The following is a 22,581-nucleotide window of genomic DNA, read 5'->3' as shown; positions in this document are numbered from 1 at the left end:
GAAGCTGCCACTTAATTTATCACGCTACGAAGACAAAGAGGTTTTTCTTTCCCCTCCGTCAGTTTCAAAAGACCCGACTCTTTTTTTCTTTTCTTTTTTTTTTTTTACGACGCTCTTGGTTTGCAATTTAATTTACAAATGGGATGCCAGTGCTGAGATGGCATAACAGAACAGGCTGGCTTTTTCTGCTTGGACAGACAGCAGCGGGATCCACCGAGTCATATAGGAGTGTTAAAACACACCCCCCAGCAGGACAGAAAAGAGAACGCGAGACGAGAAGAGGGAAGAAAAAAACAAACACGTTTCTTTATGTTCAAAAGGACAGATGACAGACGTGTTTCTGACCCTGACGCTGGATGCACTTCCCTGTTGCACTGACCGTGCCACCTAAACATTAATTAAAGAGAGAAGGCGCTGGCAGGTGGCAGAAAAGCAGGATCTAATAATTGGCCCCCTTCTTCTCCGCACCTTCAGAAAATCCAGGACTTCTAGCGAGATGTGCCACTGGGCAGGCAGAAAGGAGAAAAAAAGATTAAAAAAAGGAGATGAAGGCAGGAGTTTGAAATTCACAGAGATGGCTGGTGAATTGCGACGGCCGTTTAACGTCACAGGGCAAGTTTGCAGAGAGTGGTTTTTGGGAATTCACGGCTGTGTCTGCTAATGATGAGGACAGAGATGCGGTGTGTTCCTCTGACCAGAAAGATAGTTTGTTTAAATGTGCAGGTGGACAAAAAAGACAATGGGAGAAAATGGCAATAATATTGGTGTGTGTGTGTGTGTGTGTGCGTGTGCGTTTGAAACAGTGGGCTTAGAACAAAAGGAAATGGTACACAATTGTGTGTGTGCGTGTGTGTGTGTGTAGGTGGGTTACTTTCACTACTTTAGGGACAAAACTGTTCCCACAAGTTAGTAAAATTAGGGGAAACCCTTTGGAGACATACTCAAAAGTAAAAATAATACCTCAAGTAAATATATAAAATATTTATATAAAATTTATATATTATATGTTTTTTTAAATAATTATAAAAACATATAATTAATTATATAATCAAAATATACAGATTACTGCATGAAATTAATGAAATACTGCATCATCTACAGGTCCATCTTTATCATTATTAATATTCTGATGTCTTCTGGAAAGCATGTACAGTAACTTTATAAACATTTGGATACTGGATACGCACATACACTAATATATATATATATATATATATATATATATATATTATATTATATTATATATATATATTATATATATTATAGTATATTATATTAAATTATATAATATATATATATATATATATATATATATATATATAATTACACAAACACACACATTGCATTTGACAAAGGCTCCTTTTGTGGACACGAGTGGATGTCTTAATTTTGAAAAAGTACTCAAAAATAAAGTAAATATTTTTATTTATATAAGGTTAGTCTAGAGTAATTTAAATCAGGCTTATATAAAAACAATATAAGTCTATTTAGATTTCTAGGTAAATGTGTGTGTTGTTTTGGGACACTCACCACGTCACTGGGCAGGTTGTGCAGATCGTCTGTGGGGCTTTCTAGGGTGTTTGTGTCCACGTTCAGAATGACCACATCCTCCAGGGATCTGCTCTTTACTCTCTGGAAATGCAACACACTTTGTAACACCATCCTGCCTATTCCCATTTCCTGTGACTGTTTTAATAACTTTACAATGTGATAAATAAACACTGTTTTGAACAGTAGCTTATTTAAAGTATCGGTATAAACTTTTTTGCATGGCTAAAATAAAGTGTAAACATATTTTCACAGTATTCATTTCCAGACTACTGATGTTTCTTTATTCAGAGAACACTGTAATTTTTTACGTCAAAACCTCCACATAAATACTTAAACAGATTAAGTTAATGCAAACACCAGATTCCCATGAATGAAACCAGATGAAGGTTTTGAATTATGTTCTTAAAAAAACAACAACAACAAAAAAAAAAAAAAAACTCCTCCAAAAACACTTATGCACCTACAAAGATTCACAGAATAATTCTTGGATGAGAGTCAAAATGTTTGAATCAATATCAACACAATTTAAAAATAAATAATTTAGTACAACTGGAATGTTATTTGTGAATAAACTGCACATTAAAAAGTTAAAAGCACTAGAAGAAATGTTAAATAAATATATTATATTATATTATATATATACATGTGCATGTATATATGTTTAAATATATTTGTAACATTTGCAACTATGATATATACAAACACCTAATCAAATAATAAAACTATTCAAGCATGTTGAATGAAGCACCACTGTGTTGAGTGGCGTAATGCTTCCACACAATGGTAGTCACGGTAGTGGCGACAAATCCAATAATTATTCCTCCAGTGCAGGTGGGGGAAACAGCCAAGTGTGTAAAAAATTTCTGGTTTGTCATTTTTGACAGTCGCTGCTACGGCGGCCTGTGTGCTGATTTGGTCTAATTACGTGCAGCCGGATTGGGGAGGGAGGGGCGGTGGGGGGGGGACTGTCAGCGGGCGAACGTGTGATAAACACCAGCACTGCCGCGACTGTCAGCGCTATCAGATCTGCGCATGAAGCTATAGGTCTACCTCCAACCAACATGCCATTTCTCAATAACCGAACGCACCATCTCTTTGTTTCTCTGCCGTTTCTCTGGCTCTTTCATTTCTCTTGGGCGCCCCGGGAGATGAAAAGCAAAAAAAACAATGTGTCAATTTTTGTAGGTTTCTCTGCGCTCAGTGATGATGCATCAAAGTAGATGGCCGTTATTAGCATCTCAGATGGTTGGAATCCAGAGGAACGGTTGGTTTTAAATGACCCGGTGTGGGAAAAAAAGTAAATAATGATGGTTTATGTAATATTAGGAAGCCTCGACTGGTGTGCTTCTGATCAAACTTCACATAAAACACTTTAAGGATGATGAACGGCTGCTGACGGAAGATTTATGTGACGTACCTCTAAAAGGCTGAGATGAACGCCGACCAGATATGGCATGGGCGCACTGGGAACAGAGACAAAATGCAGTCATTAGCAACATGAAAACAGCTTTATGGCATTTTAAAAATACTAATAATTCAAGAAATGCATTGTTTTCTTTACCAATGCAGTGTAGATACAGCATAACAATATTCAAAACACAGCCGCACATATTACAGAACAAATATAACACCAGACCAACAATTCAGAATGGAAAAATAATAAACGAGTATCACCATAAATTGACATATCTTTGACGCAGCATGCATCAAGAGCTAAACTTTAATGGCATCCTCGTCCGTTTCCCGGAACGAGTGCTTTTGAGCAGTGAAGGTGATTAGTGTAATTGGCGAGCGTCACTTTTGAGTCTCGGTGCAGAGCGGGGCGAGGCAGGGCCGTGTAATTAGATAGGTTTGGGTAGCCGCTACAGTGCTCGCTCAATCAGGTTATGTGGCTAATAAGCTGCAGTCTCCCTCGCTGCATCTGCTAAGGCCATGGATTTAACTGACATGCAGGCACGCTGACACACAGACACGCACGCACATGCACGGGGTGAGCCCTGTCACGTCATTGTTGTCCATGAGTGTAACTTTGTTATGACAGCCTAATTCCCATCATTTCTAATAGCATTCATTATGAGCGATGCACAGCCTTATAATATGATAATGCTTTTTTTGTACAATTAGATAGCTAAAATATGATAAATCATCTCGGATGTCTGTCCTGGAGTGGAAAACGGCACTACTCTTAAAGCTGCATTTATATCAACTCTGTATTATTCGACCACAAATAGTTTCTAGTGTCAAGCATGGCAGCACAAGTCTGTCAATTTAAGGGTATAGGGTGTTCTGGTAGCTATACAGCAGGGCTGTAAGTTAAGAGTGTGGTCACGGTTTTAGCCCACAGTCAGCATGCAGAAATCAGCCTGCCTCTCAACCCATATATATGTTTCTAATGGGTAAAAAAAGAAAAAGAATGGTAGATTGCATGCTAGACTTGGCGAGGTGGCATTAGTGCTAATAAATCATGTCCTTCATAAACCCTTTGAGATCCCAGACACTGTGAAACATATTCATTAGGATGAGGGGTATTTCAGAAGTTGGTATTGCATGTTTAGAAACTCCATGTTACTGATGGACCGAGAGTATATAGGCCAGGCCAATTAATTGCCTAAAGTTTGGATGAATTTGGAGACTGTACGTGCTTGGCCGATTAACAGAAGTCTGACCTTTTCAAATTGTTAAGTACATTTTAAATGAAATATTGTGTAAAAGAAAATTATATAAACAAAAAAAAAAAAAATCTATTTTGTAGTTAGACGGACAAACAGATAGAAGACGGAGGGACGGACGGACAGATGAAGAAGACAGATGAAATAGGCAGGCAGATAGATAAATAGATAAATAACAATAAAAAGACAGACAGACAGAACAATAAAAAGATAGATCGATCGATAGATAGATCGATAGATAGATAAAAAATATATTAAATGACAGACAGACAGATAGATATAGATAGATAAAAATATAAATGACAGACAGACAGACAGACAGATAGACAGATAGACAGATAGACAGATAGACAGATAGACAGATAGACAGATAGATAGATAGATAGATAGATAGATAGATAGATAGATAGATAGATAGATAGATAGATAGATAGATAGATAGATAGATAGATAGATAGATAGGCAGACATTCAGACAGACATTTTGGCTTAAAGGTACAATTTGTGATATTTTTTTCCGCTAGAGGTCGCTAGAAGCCTATTCAAAACAAAGGCGTAGTTTGATGACGCCAAGTTTTAGAGCGGAAACTTGGGACACGTGGTCTCCATCTCAACGGACAGTTCGTGGATGCGATTATTAACGTTACTGTAGTATGAAGCAGAGCAGGACCGAGTGGTTGATCAACCAGAGCTGGAGCGATTCATCAACACACGCCTCATGAGCAGCGGGACTTTTATTATGACACAGTCGCCGGCACCGCTTCCGCTTTTCCGGTCATGAGTTTACGGGAGCTGTCCTTGTTGACAGAACCAGTGGCAGATAATAAACAGTAATTATGTTCCATAAATAAGTAACACAATCCACCATAAAACGTGCAAGAAGTAAATAAGGAACTGCTTGAAGCTAGTGGTTTGCTGGACGCTAGACACTACTTCCGCATTTGTCCACGGCACTGTTGTCATGTGGTTTCTACGTCAGTAAAGGCGGTAACAAAGGGTAACTGACGTCATTGACAGGCGACTGCACTGCCCTGTGTCACCGTTTAGAATGGGAATTTTCTCATGATTTACAAGTAGTTGAAAACATTAGATATATTGTTAGTAATCAGCTGGACAAAATTTCTAACACTAGCCTAGTGGTTTTTGGATATTTTACTGTAAAAATTTTACATATTGTACCTTTAAGATTATAATGGTTTTGACATTGTAAGCTGATATTACTGCATTCTATGCAATCCACAGAATTGCACAGATTTTCCCCAATCAGTGCAGAAAACTTGGATTCCATGGGTCCCGTCAAGGTTTGCTTATGACGTACAAAGCTAACTTCAAATGTAAAAGCTGGTCAAATATACTCAAAAGGCCTAAAGCACAAAAATCATACAGCTCTAAAGCTCAGGAAGCAACAGCCCAAGCTTGAGTGAGATACAAATGAGACATTTGTGTAAGTGTGCAGATGAGCTCTTACCAGCAGTAATCCAGCAGGTGAGGAGGAAGTACAGGGATGAAGATGTGCTGCCAGTGCATAGGGTAGAGCATAGCGGTGGACCCTTGCACGCATGCAGTTAACTACGACAAAAAAAAAAAGAAAAGAAAAAAAAAAAAAGACATGAGCTCCCTCATATGATGGTCTCCATCAATGAATATGCACTACAGGGGACTGCGTTTATTGCAGACCAGGAGAGCAAGCAGAATTAAATAGTTATCCTTTTTATCTAAACATCACAAGCTGATTAAGCGTGTGTTTTTTCTGATGTGAACAGCACAGGTTCAAATCCAAAATTGGGGCATCAATCAAGGGACTAAAAATACACCAAAGCACAAAGTGTCAAATGTGTAGCATCTCCAAGACTGATACAAATTTAATGATGCTTTATTACGGTTATACACATACACACAGTAAATAATCTGACTCTACAAGAAGCGAACACTTAATTACATTGCTTGTGTAGTTGTTTAATGAGTGAACACCCAAGTGACCCCTCACCACACCCTGATTCCCCCTCATGGCTACCTAGCAGTTGTAATGACCTGTGTGGCACACGCGCACACGCTGGAGCTTCCTCATCTTCCAGATTAAAATAACATGATTAAATATGGAAAAAGAACAGAGGTCTGAAGGCTCCTCTGGGACTTCATTAGGGCAAATTGCCAAAGAATGAAACATGAGTTAGCCAAGAGAGACTGTGAGCTGTTGGAATACCACAGGGAGTAGGGGCTGGAAGAAGGGGTCTTGACAATTGGAGCTTCCAGTAATGTGTGTGAACCATGGCTCCGAAGTATCAAGAGACCCCCCTGCTCACTGACACACACAATACCACAATTGACCACTGAAACCAACCAAGCTTGGCCGTGGCACAACAGCTAGCTTCAAAGAGATCAGTTTAAATCCGGAATCCCGTCAGTATTCAACTGTGCGCAAGGTGTAAGGCTGGTTGCGTGTTGTTGTTGTGTTCATTGAGTTCTGTGACATTGTGTTCGAAAGCAACCGCCTGAGATAAGACGTGACCTATCGAGTCAAGAAATAGTACAGCTTTAATTAACAGTTATTTAGTGCCATGCATTGTAACATATGCAAATTTGTTGTGCAGTTCTCTGAAAAGAACTAAAAGGCTTTAGTTGTGACAGATCTAATTTCGTCCAGGCAATTTAGAAGAAAGAAATTAATATTTATGGCGTTTCTTACCAACTGAAGTTTGGACGATATCAAAGCTTTGAGACCCGTTCTGTTCGAGATCCTTTTTCTCAAGGTCCAATAAATGAATCATGCTGAGAGGTCACTGCACTGCAAAGAAACACTTTTCTTTGACTGCGAACAGACTGCCATCTAGTTTCTTAGAGGCGAACCCTTCCGTACCATGCAGAGACGGGTAAGAAAACCTAATGGCGCATTCCAATTAATTCAACAATGTCCACAGACAAGCCCAATTGGCTTGATTTATTCTTGACTTGAAAGTGAAGCCGTGCCGTCTTCTTTCAAAGACGAGGGCACAAAAAGGAGGTGGCAAAATCTAGATAAACATTAAAAGGTGGAATTCAAAAACAAATTAACTCTTGATATTTTTCCCACAAAAGTTGTTTTGCTCACAACCGAGGGATTCATCATAGCACATGCACAATCTACAAGTCAGTCGTGACCTCCTTTCTGTGACAATTAAAGAGAAAGTTCAGAATAACTGTATTGATGCAACTGAATCTCCAGTTGCACCCACAATGCACTGTTGGAGTGCTGCGCCTAATAAAATATTTGGCGGTCTTATGAATAATTAATGACGAAATACCAAATAAAAAGAAAGCCAAATGGCCACAAAAGGCAAGGTATGCTTGATATTCCTTTGAATGAAGAAGTCATCCACAAGAACAAATGCTGGATTACAGTTTGTTTGGATGCGGGGCTGCATCCTGCCGAGACCTGTGAGCTACCGCTGCCGTTAGCGATAATGAGCGTGCTGGGGACGTGTTAAGTGGGGGTCTTCTCTATGGAGACCAACCATAGAGCAGATTATACAAAGGGATCTGGCTTTGGAAATACAACAGACCCCCCCTCCAAAAAACAATAATGCCATTCTAAAGAATTCCAAACAACACATGACACAGTCCTTTTATGAAGAAAGGTTTTTACATGAAAATGAACAAACATGCAATATCAGTTTTATATAAAATATATATGCCAAAATGAAATGAAATTATCATGCATATTACTAGTGACAGGCCGATATATATCAAACTGATTATCATTTGGTCGAAACCGAAACATTACCTCCTCATGTCAGATCCAAAGACCATTATCAGACCATTAACACCTGTTTCAACCACTTGAAGTCAATTTTATTTTAAAAAAATGAACACATGCATATTTCAACATTACAGTTATCAACAATATCATTGATTTACCCAAGTTATCTGTATCAACATAGGTCTTTGGAAAAACTGATATCGGTTTACAGGAGAAAAAAACTAGTCATGCCATTTTCTTTAAAATCACAAAGAAAATCATGACACTCAAGGCTGAGCTGATTAATTTACATTAAATGCTTGTTCATTAAAAAGATGACAAGCCAAAAGTTGAAAGACTAACAAGATAACAAAATTTAAGTAGCATGCTAGAAGACCTGATAGAAATAGATATGCACACTTCTCTCAAGAGGAAAGAAAACAGGTGGAATTTGCCATCTTTGCTCAGCGAACTCTGGATTTGCCCAATCAGTTGACAGTCACATAACCCTCACTTCACAATCAAACCACATTCATACTCATCTCTAGGAGTACATTTGTACCATTTTGCCTTGCTGAGATATATTCCACAGATGAAGTATAAAGATATGCTTTGTAACACCTTTCCAGTGAACCCTGTCTATGTAAACAAGTTGACGAACATATTCCCTACATCTAGGGAGAAGCTGGGGTTCAAAAATATCCATGGCAACTTCTCCAAGAATAGACAAAGACCAAAAAAAAGGTCCCGTTCTTTGATAAGCACAACAAAGCTCACAGTGGAATCTGTGATTGGGGCAGACTGGAGACTAGAGGTGCGATTCTCCCTGACAAGGGTGACAGCGCCGCAGTCTGCGCTGACTCCTGCTACCTGCGAGACTTCTCTCCCCTGGCCCTCTCCTTGTTTCCCAATTACCAAGCCTCGCTCTCCCCTCCTGTTGACAAACGCACGGCTCCGAGCGGGGCGCCGACACAGGTGTATCGCTAACAAGGAGGTGGCATTAAAAAAAGAAAAGGTAGAGGTAGGGCGCAGGGCGCCAAACACCACTAATCCACCTCCCACTGCAACACAATATCACAAAGAAGAGAACAGGAAGTGCCGGAGGAAGATAAAATGTCTATTAAAGGTGTGGGAAGAGAGATGCTTGAAGAAGGAATGAAAATAAGACGCCATTGCTGAGTAGAGCGTTAAAAAAAGCGGAGACTGTGAGGCCGAAAGGAACCTCAGTGGCTAGCACCACAGGCCAAGATGGGATCGGGTCTTGTTAGCATACCACTGACAGCATGATGAGAAGGCGGCTGTCAAGACTCGGGGCCGGCCGAGGGGGTCTCGCAGATGAAACGCGCCAGGGCCTCCCAGTTGACTAGTTAGAGGGATCCTGATGCAGCACAATTATACTGGCATATGACAAGACTGCATGGGCGGCTGCCTCCCGGAGCCTGCGACATGGTTTTAAAACAGTGGTACTCCTTACCTCTGGTCACAAAACAGCAATAAGTCAACTGATGCATTGTTGTTAGATCATGATTTATTCCTTTGCTTTCCAATACGGGCATGTGTGCAGCCATGTTCTGCTAGACTGACACAGCAGGTTCACTAGGGGCCCGAGCGCTCAGGGTCCGCTGGCAGCATGCATAATGGATTCCCTCTCTTCCTCTTTCCCTCTCTTTCTTTATCCCGTTGGCTGGCTGGAGAAACGGTAGAGGTAGTCTGACCACACCCTGGACACTGCCATTTGCCCTCTCTGAACAATTCAGAAATTGGCCATAAGTCTGCATTTACGTCTATGAATTTGGCCAAAATTGGCCATGTTTGTCTTCCTATAGTTGCCTGGAACTCCCAAGGCTCTAGAGAAGAAAACGGATGGTTTCTGGATTTGAGATGATCAAAGTCTTCACTGAGGAGGAACCTTAATATCACTAGTTTTCGTAGTAACTCTTTTGGCATATTAGTTTCATAAACTCAAGGTCGCTCAAGCTCCCATTCTGCAAAACAGTAAATCAAGTTATATGAAGAAAAAAAAAAAAATGTACCCAGGAGACTAATGATTTGCACATTCTAACCCCTCGTGTCAGTGAGCACACGGAATGAAGGCGGCAGCCCGGAGGAGTGAAATACTCTGTGGATAGGGTCATTCCGACAGCCTCCTCCGGAGCCAAAGGGTCCGAGGGGAGCCCCTCAGTTCCGGCACTGTCGGCGAGCGCACCGCAGATGCTCCGGGAGGTAATCGGAGCGAGATAGGGAGCGAATGACATCATTCGCCGCTTTTCCAACTGTCGTGAAAGTTTGGACCAACGTCCTCCCCCATGCGATAAGCGCCCACTCCCTTTTTCAGGCAAGAAGAGCCAGAAAGAAAATATGTGAAAGAGTCAGGGATCTAATAAGTGATAATTTAAAGCCCAGATAAATACCCAAAATGCCAAAACAGTGAGAGCTGAATTAGTGTACAGTATTTTTTCAAGATGTTTTAGATAATTGTGTCTATATTTTTCCCTAAGTTCAAATGAATGAGAAAGAGGTCATCTACATAACTCTTTTATGTTGATGAGCATGAGGAAGTTGACAATGCCCGGCTATATAGTGACCAGGAAGTGCAATAAGCTATTGAATATTAGCTAATAAGGACTATGATTCTGCATCTTCCACCATGAGAGCAGACTTCAAGTCTTGAAGTTAACACATCATGTTAATTGGAAACAAATACGATAAAACATTTCTTTACATGCAATTGTACCCAATAGACCCATTTTAATTGAATGTATAAAAACAACATATTAATATTTTTTAAGTAAGAAGAAAGCTGTCTAATGTGTAAATGAGAATGACAGCAGAAACTCACAGTGCTAAGCTTGCTTGAGGTAATGATGATGCGTCGCTCATGCAGCATGCTGGCGTAGAGGTGCAACATGTTGTTCACATCCACTGCTACAAAGTACTCAGTTAAATTTCTCTAGGAGGAAAAAAAAATTTTATTAAGTTTATTAAGATGCATTTTAACACCACGTCATATTTAATGTATGAATATAATTGCATTTTATACATTTAATTATTTTTTTATTTTTTTTTTTTTTTCACGTTTTGCTTCATGTTTTGGCTTGTTTTACTTTTTCATGTTTTGCTTAATTTTTTTGTTTTTCCTCATAGTCACTTGATTTAATATGTAGTGCAATGACATTCATACTTTAAGTGTGGCTTAATTTTGGGGGCCTCTGTATTTGTAACTGGGTTAAAAATACTCACACTTTCAGGTATGGTGGGGAGTCCATTAATGTCGGGAGCAATGAAGTATGAATGCTGCAGAAAACAGACAAGAAAAGATGAAGAAAAGGTCACCATGATGCAACCATCCAGTATTTAGTGTTTATAGACCCTCTAACTTACTGTCTGTTCCACAACCAATAAATAAACCGCGATTGGCCTGAACTGTGTCTAAGCTTGTTAACATCATACATACAGAAAACAGATACGGATACATGAAGTCAACAAACGCCGATCCCCTGTGGACACTACCGGAGGAGGCTCCCCGCATCGGAGAGAAAGTCTTTATTACGGTACAAAAGCCAACTGCTCTGTTCCGACAGTATCAGAGGGGTCTGCCAGGCGTACGTTTGAACAGGCGAGCAAGTTTAATGTCTGGATCAAAGAGGCTCCGAAGCAAAGATCCCACGCTGCCTGCTAACTTTAGCACTTTTGTTTGCCTGTGTGGCGCGCTCCGCTCTTTCCCAAGGCTGGGTCGCGATTCGTCGTGCGTGAAGAGCACCCATCTGTTGCTCAACACATAGGTTCAACTTTTGCTGCCTTCGCATATGTTCCACAAACAAATGCAAGCACAACTAGCATCCTCTAATACTCAAAGATGTCAAATATTTATCTTGGATGCTGTGATCACATGACTCGAGCAATCAAACCAAGTGCTGTGCAATGTAAAAATTTATCTGTGCTCTATGTGCGTGTCCAGAGTACTTTTGCTATAATCGTACGAACATAAACAGTTTGAAGATATCAATAAAGCAGAGTGACCAAGATCTCTTCTTCATGTGCTGACATTTGTTTATTTTCCCATATCGAGAAGCTGACTGCCCTCCATGTCGTGGACTGCAGTTCCAGCTGGCGGTGGCCAACACTTTGCAGCCGTGTTTATAAAAATCACACATTATCGGAGCGCTTGTTATCACCGCTCTCTGCATGCTGCTCCCTGTAGTGTGATCAGAATCCCAGACCCTGCACCCAACACCACTCCCCAGCACACACACACACACAAGACACATCTGATTGAAACATAACTGCCCACACAGTGCTGATTCAAACCTCTCCCATCACCAACACCCCCTTCCCAAATTCGAAAAGTGAACAAAGTTTTCACTCTGCTAATCTGCTAACTTCAGAGAAGTTAAAGCGGAACATGACGGTGATTAGTAAAACCCACAACCTTCTGGGAGACGAGCAATTCCAAGAAACCCCTTCAGATGACCTGATGGGCTTTTAGACTGTACGCTAAGGTCACATTCTTGATAACTGATGTTGCGTAATAGCTATCTTAAATACTGATGTCAACTGAATGTGTTTAATATAGTGTGATATGTATTTTGTGATATTGATATTTTTTAATTTGTTTATTTATATTTTCTGAAGCTTTATTTAGACACCTCAGAGTCAAAAGTATTCTATGTGTGTGTGTGTGTTAATAATATTATGAAGTGTTACAGCTTAAAAAAATAAAACACAGCATGGTGTTTTAATACAATGCTGTTGTGCAGATATTCAAGGGTGCAGTGTTTTTTTATTCATATTTAAATAAAAAGATAAATGTAGGCTAATGGGCAGAGCATCAATGAGATTTCTTGAGCATAACAGAAAAACTTTTGATATTTGAAAAAAAAAAGAATACAGCAGCATGGAAGAGCATGAATCATTTAGCAAGTTTGATTGTTTTCCAGAAAAGAAAAAAAGAACTGACAACAAGACCCAGGATGGGTTTTTGACATATTAAAAAAAAAAAAGAGCTGGAGCTGGATTATTTGGCAAAATTGGAAATCTTTCTCCCATGCGATTAAGGCAACGGCTCCAAATTTCAGAACTGCCCCGTTCTCTCTCTTTTCATCCCTATCCCTTCAGCACACTCACTCTCCACTCACCAACTGTATGCTTCCTGGATCTTGCACTACTTGCCCATTGGCAAAATGCAAGTGGTTGCTCTTGCAAAAATGAAGGAAAAAATATAGATGGATTAGATGGAGAGATCAAACATATAGACATACACACAGACAGACAGAGAAAAAAAGTGTGTGAAAAATACTGACTGATAAAAATAGGATGCAGACTGATAGAGAGACAGACAAACAGAGAGACACAGAGACAGAAAGACAAAGACGGAAAGACAGATTTAACAAAAAGACAGACAGACAGACAGATAGATAGATATTGACTGGCAGCTGTTTAAGATGGTGTTAACCTATGCTTGCTGCTGGATTTGATGAGTTGCAAAAGTGGTCATTAGGTTTAACGCTGTCCAGCCGTCTCTTATCAGAGCAAGAGGCCGGCGGTCCCACTTCTGTTTCTGAACAAACCGTTATTCCTCTGCAGTACCTACCACACTCAGATTTACTGGCATATTCGGCTTTGGCACAGGGTGGTTGTGCAGCGTTTCTAACATGTCGTTCAAGTCATCTTCCTGTAAGGAAAAAAAAAAAAAAAAGACAAATATGAAAAACAAACAAATGAGAAAAATGCACAACTAAACAAACACACACACAAAAAACAACAACAACGTAACTGCAGATTCTACGATTTAAAGCACTCAGTGAAAAGTATTCCTACAGCAGTCTACAGAAGAGAAATATATCCGACTGACACACATTTAACGAGCGATCCTGAGGTTAAGAGACGGTAAGCTAGGCTGCGGCAGACGCTTATTATTCTGGGGATGATTTATGGCAAACATTGGCTGTTCGTAATTAACCAAAGGTCCTTGCTCAGAGCGGGCGGCTTTAAGAAGCCATTGGAGAAAAGCTTTGCCACAAAACAGGCCTCAGGATTATAACGCTGAGCTTTTACGAGCTTTTATGACAAGAGTGCAATTTACCCTCTCAAACTTGCTGTAGAATAGCGATGCTGTTGCTGTTAAAACAAAGCCTGACATCGAATAGTTAGACACATATTTAGATATGCCCTTTCCTTGTAAGCAAGTTCCCAGATTAGCAATGTGGCCAGAGCTTGGAGCATATATGGCCGTGTGTTTGTACATATGTGAGCGGGGGTGTCTGAGCTGCTGCCACGAGAGCCTGGATGCTCACACGCATGGTCAGTAACACAGCCTGAGGAAGCACTTCATTTACCCTCGCCATAAACCTTCATCGCTCTTGTCCTTCCTCGTCAGTCAACGCCGCCTCACGCGGAACGGAACGCCGAAAGTCAGCCCGATCATGCTTACTTACTTAAAGAATTCATTTACGCGTACTAGAGTTTAGCTTTTGTTGGAAAAAAATTATAAAATATTGAAAAAAGACACTGTCAAATAACAAATAAAAATCTAATTATTGTTAAAAAAATATATATAATGGACTTGATTCCTGAAACATCAGCAAAAATCATCGTAGTCACATTCAATGCAAATGCAATTTGTAAAACCACTGTGCACAACAAATGTATGTAAACTCTTCATAATCCATTCTTATATTAGTTTACACATTGAATTAAATGCAACAGTTTACCTAAGAATAGTTTTATGAATGATTTAGACAAAACTGTTGTATTTTAATGCAAATTTCTCTCTGAATTGTATGTAAAAAACTATTTTCTCGTATAAATCTTTCATGAAACCATTCTCTATTTTCATGTATAAATCTTTCATGAAACCATTCTTACATAAATTGCTGCATTTAGTGCAAATTTCTGTGCAAATAATTAAGTAAAAGTATATACATTTTAAATAAAAGTATATGAATTTTCATATTTAAAGTAAATTTGTCAAAATTGTACATAAATAATTTATCTAAAATTTGTGTAAATCATGAAACCATTCTTACATAAATTGCTGCTTTGTGCAAATTTCTGTGCGAACCATTCATAAAAGCGTTTTGTATATCGCATTTAATGCTTAAATAGTACATAAACAATTTTCCACATAAAATTGTCATACACAATGAAAATTTGTGTAAATACTTCCTGTAACTATTCTTACCTAAATTGCCACATTTAATGCACATTTCTGTGAAAACCGTTCACAAGTCATTTAAAAAAAAAAATGTTTTAACTGATGAACAATATACTGTGTGTAGTGTAAAAAAAAATTCTGAATTGCATCCATTCAAACTGTACACCATGATAGTCTCCCAACTGAAGAGTAATGTCTTTGAAAGTTGTGCTAAATATGACAATCTTCTAAATGCCTTAAACGAAAAAAAAAAATGAGGGGGGAAAAAAAGACTGTACTTTAATGTCACAAACAGCATAATGAACAACATGGAATTTGGAGAATGAAGGGAAACTCTTTTCTTAGGGTTTAAAAAAGAAAAGAAAAAAAGGCATACTTTTGGTAATGCAATGGGTCGATGACACAGAGCATCTTATGGCTTAATTCCTGACCCCTGTGACTCCCAGTGTACTTAGCCTATGATTTGTTTGTGTAGAGGAGGCTTGGTCTTCTTCACTTCTCTTTCAGCGGCTCCGTTACACATAACTGAATGATAAGAGACTGATAGAGAAACTCTGAGCACTTCAGTTACACGCTGGCTCCACACAAACTCTGTTTTTCATTTGATGTTAGCTTAATATTTTCATCCCCTTTTCCTAATTCAAACTTTTCTTCATCTCCTACTGCTGTGAAACTTTCAGAAAAGCAAAAAAAAAAACTATTTGGCACAGTGTATTTCCTGACAATTTGTTTTCCCGTATATCATAAGGACTGACTTCCTGTTCGATGCTCGGTCTGTTAAATGTCAACAACACTGCAAAGCAAAGCGCAACCAACCAACTGTGCCTGTTTCGCTGAGATGGATTATAGATGACGTTTTTCTTTCTCCTTTGTCTTTGCACAGGAAAAAAAACTCAAGTTTTGCTTTGCAGTGGCACTTTTGGTTCACAAGCTGAATGGCAGGAATGTGGGTGATTTCGATGCTGTTTGTGACATTAGCAGTTTGCTCAATAGGGGGTCCGGTATGGCCCAATCAGTCATATGAAAAAGCGACCTCAGAGGAAACTTTTTTTTTACAATAAAAAAAATGTTTACAGTTCAGCATGAATAAACTTTCAGATACTGTTTGATCTGTTTACATACTGAAATTTTAACTCGTGTAACGAGAAACTGAAGATGTCTCTCAACTTACCTAAGGTTTTGATTAGTAGTCTGCAGGAGTATTTAGAAATTTGCATTAAAATTTACTTTATTTATGTAAAAATGTAATAAAACCATTATTATGTATTAAAATTTTGCTAATTTTTCCTCCATGTGGAGACAAGTTTAAGTCTTCCCTTACCTCACCTTATGTTTCAATAAGTTTCAAAAAGTTTGCAAGGGTAATTAAACCGCATTAAATGTGATGATACGTGTAAAAGTGTTCATTAAACCATTCTTAAATTATCACGTTTATGCGAATTTCATTGAAATTTTGCTAATTTTTCTCATTTGAAGACAAGCTGAAGACTTGGTGTTTTAAAAAGTTTTTAAGCGAGTTTGTACTTAAAAATATGCATTAAATGCAAAAATTCATTTAACAACATTTTTATTAACAATGTTAAAATAATTATCAGATTTAATGCAAAAATCTTTCATAAAACTATTCCTGAATATTATAGTGCTCTTTTTTATGTCCCTTAACTTACCTGGTGTTTTGATAAGTAGTCTGCAAAAGTATTTAGCAGCTTATAGTAAATCTCAAACCATGGGAGATAGCTGTCAAAAAAGAAAAAGAAAAAAAACATACATTAAACAAATATTACAGAATATTTAACAAGAAAAAGTTATGGACTTTACTATAGCCAGGGTGCGAATTAAGGGGGATGGGGGGTGTTTGGGGTCTGGCCCCCCTAAAGAAGGCTCAATCCCCCTGAAGGACATCAAAACAAGATGTTGGGAGGAGGGGTCAAAGAAAGAAGTATACCCGTAATGTGAAGCGTTACCTGTAAATATGAAATGCATTGGACAAAGAAAATAATGCGTTTATTAATGCATATACACAGTTCAGTTAAATGATAACATTTGCTCTCTTTAATGCTGTTCATCTGAATGTACAAAACAAGCAGGCACAAATATCCTCAACAATACTGAAATAGGAGCACACAGTTTATCGCTCAATCAATTGCGCGTGAAAGTTGCATTCATTACTATAATGGTAGGTATAGTAATGAATGCAAACCCCACCCCAAAAAAATAATTTCAAAATGGCATCTAATTTTCCGAAATCTGCACAAATATAGCCGCTCAGCATCCAGTGTAGACAGCATCACCGATTATAATGGGTTCTATTTGCTTTCGCGTCACGCCGCTCACGTCTGGTATAGACACGGGGTTAGACTTCCTTTAGCATTTTCAGCTAAAGTGAACCTTATTATCACATTCTTGGCCTTCGCTGACACTTGCATTTTAAGCATTCCAGCCACGCAGCGGGCTAAATAAAAGTATTTGGTTTCTTCAACAAAAACATGACTGGACCACTGTAGCCTGTAATAAACTAGGGATGGGATGGTTTACAAGCATGCTGCGCCCAGATGCACAACCTGAACCTCATTGTCGTACATTAAGTCACTACATATGTCACTACTCTTCGTTTTTTTTTTTTTTTTTCTCCTTCAAATTAATTTCCCAGCAGGAGTAAAAAAAATAATTCACACCTTATCAATGTGTATTAACTAATCGCACAATGACTAGCCAAGAGTATCTGCAACATTGTGTGTTGCAGCCTGACAGAATCTTGGCAAAGTTGACAGGCCTTTAAAGATGGAACGCGGCCAATGTGTTGTTTTGGCTTGAAGGTTGCAAGAACACACACACCATTTATTTCGTTATGCAATCTAGTGAAAAAATGCGGCCTGCTAGCGGGCTCTGACTTTTTCTTTCCCAGTATGTAGGCGTGATTACAACATGCATTTCGACTCGGTCTGAAATCTCACACTTAACCGAGAGCGATTACATCAGCTATTCTTTTCCAACGCAGAGCTTTGACTTTTGTTTGTCGCTACAGCTTGATTACTTTAATTGGCTACGATGAAGGTAAAGAAGAAGCTTGAATTAATGGATGACAGGGAATGTGGTAATTTTTGAAGAAGAAAAAGCAAAAAAGGCTTCATATCGTCTGATCTCAGTTGATCCACAGAGCACGCAGTGTCTTGATTGGAGATTTTTTTCCCCTTTTTATCCTTCCATGGGTCAGTGAGCTCTCCAGCAGACTGGAATTAACGGACAACAAAAACCACAACTAAGTGTATCTAATGCAAATTTTCATATTGCCGAACGCGTAGAAAGGGGCCAGTGGCACGCCGTTCCCAGGGACGTGCGCTCAAGCATGAGAGTTTCAAGTCTGGGTGACCATTAACCTAAAACAATCATCTCTTAACATGCCAGTATTTTGACGTGCATGACGATGTTCGCAAACCAGGTCACACTATTCTAAATTAAATGCCTCTATGCAAATTGCAGACAGGCGAGAAAAATGATCCATGGCCTGGATTGAGGAGTGTTTTGGTTAGAATGACGTGTTGTTTGAAATATCGTAATTGACCGACACCTTGCTCAAGCTGCATTGCACAACAAAGAAAAATCATTATCTCTCTCTCTCTTGCTCACTCTTTGTTTAAAATGCGAGGCTCCTGGATGCTAATCCTTCATTTTTCACATGTGAAGGGGATTTAAACGGGAGTCTCTCCTTGTCAGAAAGGCACGGCAGGCCTTGGAGAGCACAAACACTCATTATACTCTTAAATGAGAGCATGTAAATCTTTTGTATTAAAGTCAAATAAATCACTGCTCTATAAGCAGCAGACGTGCGTTTATGAAGATATCCAGGGAGGAATACCTTTCACAAAATCCTGGATTCATTCTTTATTTTAAGTCATAAAGCAGAAGCACAAAATTTTTCTTTTTGTTTCAACTTTTTTTTTTTTTTTTTTAATAGGCTGAGGGGAGCACGGCACCCCAGCCCAATCTCTTCACAGCTAGTAAGTAAAAATGTGTTTGTATTCGGCAAATCCTCTGATAGTGGAACATTCATCATGCTGAACTGTGCTGAGACGAGCCAATCTCAACGGCCCTTTTAGGTTCTCTAGCGCCGTGTGTACTTGGAGAGTAAACCAACTTATCTGTGGCTTACTGGCAATCCCTAACAAACTCGAGTTCCTTGCTTCCATAGCCAGAAGCATCAGATAAGATTGAGCAAATGGTTTGATAGCTGGAAAAAAAAAAAACTGACCACCAATGAATGAGAGAATGTGTAGGTCATGACATGATTAGAAAAGATGTATTTGTGAGCTACTTAAGTACTTCTACTGAGCTGTCTTGACAAAACTTATTTTTAATCCAAAAAAAAAGAAGGGGGATTTAAATCCTGAAAAGAGTTTTATTTTTTATTTTTTTTAAATATTTATAGTATAAAAATACGAAATAAAATTAATAAAATATTAAATATTCTGTACTATTTCTAGGTCATTAATTGAATAATAAAAGTGCTGCTGTAATTAAAGGTAAAAAAAAAAGGGAAAACAAACTTAATTTTTCAACTTCTCAAAAACAAATTGCTATGTTAATTTATGTAAGTTATAATACTTTATAATCCCACTATAAATCAATCTAAATTCATATTATGCATTTATGAAGTTTTATACTGCATGCATGGCCTTTGGTTTGTCTTGTACGCCTGTACAATCTAACCGGCCCTTAAATCAACATGCGTCCTAAATCATTGGAGGTATTTAGGAGCTTTAAAATCAAGTCAGCTTGCACCTTGTCTCCTTCCCAGGATGAGATATGATTACACCCTGACTTTTCCTGAGTTTTATGTTCAGCTAAGGAAAAGAAATATCGCTAAATGACCACTGACTGAAGAAAACTTCTGCTGTCTGAGGAAGACGCCAAGTCGGGTCCAGCCATCAAATAAAACCGGCGAGAGAGAGAGAGAGAGAGAGAGAGAGAGAGAGAGAGAGAGAAAGAGAGAGAGAGGGTCTATTTCATCTGGGGTCTTTCAGATGTCCGAAGGCTATGTCCGAGGGCCGAATGGGCGGAGAGGGTGGGGTAAAACGGAACGCTTGTGTTTTTGAAGTGGTTTGGCCTGAAGGAACCCTGGCCTATTTGGCCTAGGCTAAACCTGCAAAGCTACAAAGGGCTGTCCACATAAAACTGTCCCTCTCATTAGGCAACTTCCTCGTGTAAGCTTAGGTGACAATTTTATGGTCCCAGCACTTCAACAATCACAAGGACACAAACTGTTTTAATTACTTTTCTTTTATATTCTGGTGGAGAGTGTAAATGTGTATGAATAAGAAAAAGTGTCACCTTCAAAAATCTAAAATTATATATTTTATACAATTATGTATATTTCAGCTTATATTAAAAGTTCAGCGTTATATAAATATATACATGTGTGTGTCTGTGTGTGTATAAGACTACTGTGTGTCTATACTATATATTATATCTATATATCTATATATCTCTCATTATAATAATATTATATATATATATATATATATATATATATATATATATATATATATATATATATATATTCTATATATATATATTCTATATATACACACACACACACACACACATACATACATACATACACATATAATATTTGAAAATATCTAAATGAAATCTAAATAAAGGGGGTAGAAAAACAAAACTATATTTTGGCCTTTTGTTATATTTCACCATGTTCTTTTGCAAATACATGACATAAACAAAAGAAGGGGCTTACTGGAGAAAGAAAAAAAGGAACAAAACTTTCAAATGCATTTCTTATTATGAATGAAGGAAGCCATGCAAACTACTCAGAATGCATAATGAATTTTATACATCATATGTCAAATGAATTAGCATGTAAAACTCAGTGAAAGGGACAGGGGAGACTCTTGCTAATTGGCAGCAGGGCTTCATGCATAATTATTGGTGAACCGTCTCCGGCATGCCTCTGTGCCTGAATAACGAGGGGAGAGAAAGAGAAAAAAAAAAAAAAACACACACACACACACACACACACACACACACAAAAAAAAACAAAGGCCATCCTGGCTGGGATGGGAGGAGGAGAGATCTCGACAGCAGCTCATCATGACGATGATAAACCTGCGATTGTCCATCAATACCATGTAGACAGAAGGGGGGGAAAAATGTGGTATGTCCCAGTTGAGCTGCTCTGAATTACTAAATGACTTTGTATTATTAAATACACTGGTTTAGAGTTTATGTAACCGTAACAGTCTTCTATCTGCCGCTTTTCATTCTCAATGGAACGGTTCAGACTGAAAATATGAAAGCATTTACCATCATATTATGGTTTAAAAAATTTTTTTAAAAAAAAGTATTTTTATCAGTGTTTATTATTATTTCATGAAAGTGAAGTATTGCTGGTTTTAAATCCCTTTATTTCAGAATCTAGAATTCATTTGGAATTTGTTTCCCATTAACATGAAAATGGACAAATTATATTTCTCAAGAAATATATCTTAATTAATCAATCCATCAAACTATAAATCTATAATATAAAAAAAACTGACTGTAAATGGTCAAAATTCAAATAACTCATTATGTACTTCAAAAGTTTAAAAAGTGCATAAAGAAAAAAATATTCCGATCTGACATTAGTACTGACAATCTCTTACCTGAGCAAACAGATGCAAACCCTGCAGCCGGACGTCAGCCGACAGAAACCGAACCTCTGCTTGCTGTCAATGTCTGTGAGCACAAACGTGAAGTTCTGGCCCACCTGAGTCTGGGACACTCTGCAGCCCACCAAAAAGAGAGGAAATAAGTCTGAAATTATTACTTTATCAAAGTATACACTTCAATGATATTTGATGGAAGAGCATTAGCCAGCGACTGTAACTTTTCGCATCATCATCATCATCATCATCATCATCATCATAAAAGAGCAAAATTCACTCATATCAATGTAAAATATCAGAAATGTTATCAAAAAGGCAAACTGCAAACTCACATAAAAACTGTATTCATGCATTCACTAATTTCATATAGGCAGCAGAAAGACTATTACATTTAAGGTTGGAAGAACTAAACCAAGGGGTGACACTGTAGTTTATGTCCACTAGATGGCAGCAAGAAAGCTTCAGCTGGAAGGAAGTGAACTTCTCACACAGCACATAAACTATACAACAGCTCTTTCCATTTTTCATTTCCAAGAGCAAACAAGCCAACACACACACACACTGCTGTTTATTCAGGAGACGTGTCTAACATCATGCCAGTTAGGACAGACATGCAAACACACATTGTCTCCTTGGAGGCGGAGATCTTAATTTCAATAAAGGTGTTTTATTTCTAAGTGAAGGGTCTGATATTAGAGACCAATACTACTGGAACCAAAGGAGGTGTGCGGCTCCACCCTGTGAGTCATTTACGACAGCCTCTTAAGCATGTGTGAATGAGTGTTGTATAAACAAACATCCTCATTTTTCCCAATTCACACATTGATTGAATTCT

General features: G+C 38.4%; 1 protein-coding gene across 5 annotated transcripts in view; it reads right to left on the bottom strand.

The window, feature by feature from the left end:
• The window catches only part of dennd1b (DENN/MADD domain containing 1B), a 108,053-nt gene that overhangs the window by 39,466 nt on the left and 46,006 nt on the right, over positions 1-22,581 (bottom strand). For 3 of the 5 annotated variants that reach the window (XM_067396286.1, XM_067396288.1, XM_067396291.1), the window contains 9 exons: positions 21,744-21,863; positions 16,755-16,824; positions 13,525-13,605; positions 13,070-13,129; positions 11,175-11,228; positions 10,774-10,884; positions 5,688-5,788; positions 2,969-3,014; positions 1,531-1,632 (listed from right to left, as the gene is read on the bottom strand). In XM_067396286.1, coding sequence (XP_067252387.1) covers positions 1,531-1,632; positions 2,969-3,014; positions 5,688-5,788; positions 10,774-10,884; positions 11,175-11,228; positions 13,070-13,129; positions 13,525-13,605; positions 16,755-16,824; positions 21,744-21,863 — 745 coding nt within the window. The remainder of the gene's footprint in view (positions 1-1,530; positions 1,633-2,968; positions 3,015-5,687; positions 5,789-10,773; positions 10,885-11,174; positions 11,229-13,069; positions 13,130-13,524; positions 13,606-16,754; positions 16,825-21,743; positions 21,864-22,581) is intronic. The other 2 variants (XM_067396287.1, XM_067396289.1) reach the window with 1 other exon arrangement.

The sequence above is a fragment of the Chanodichthys erythropterus genome, chromosome 10 (genome assembly GCF_024489055.1).
Source record: "Chanodichthys erythropterus isolate Z2021 chromosome 10, ASM2448905v1, whole genome shotgun sequence".
Classification (NCBI taxonomy): Eukaryota; Metazoa; Chordata; class Actinopteri; order Cypriniformes; family Xenocyprididae; genus Chanodichthys; species Chanodichthys erythropterus.
The sequence above is the reverse complement of the archived record's forward strand: the minus strand, read 5'-3'. Positions and strand labels throughout refer to the sequence as shown.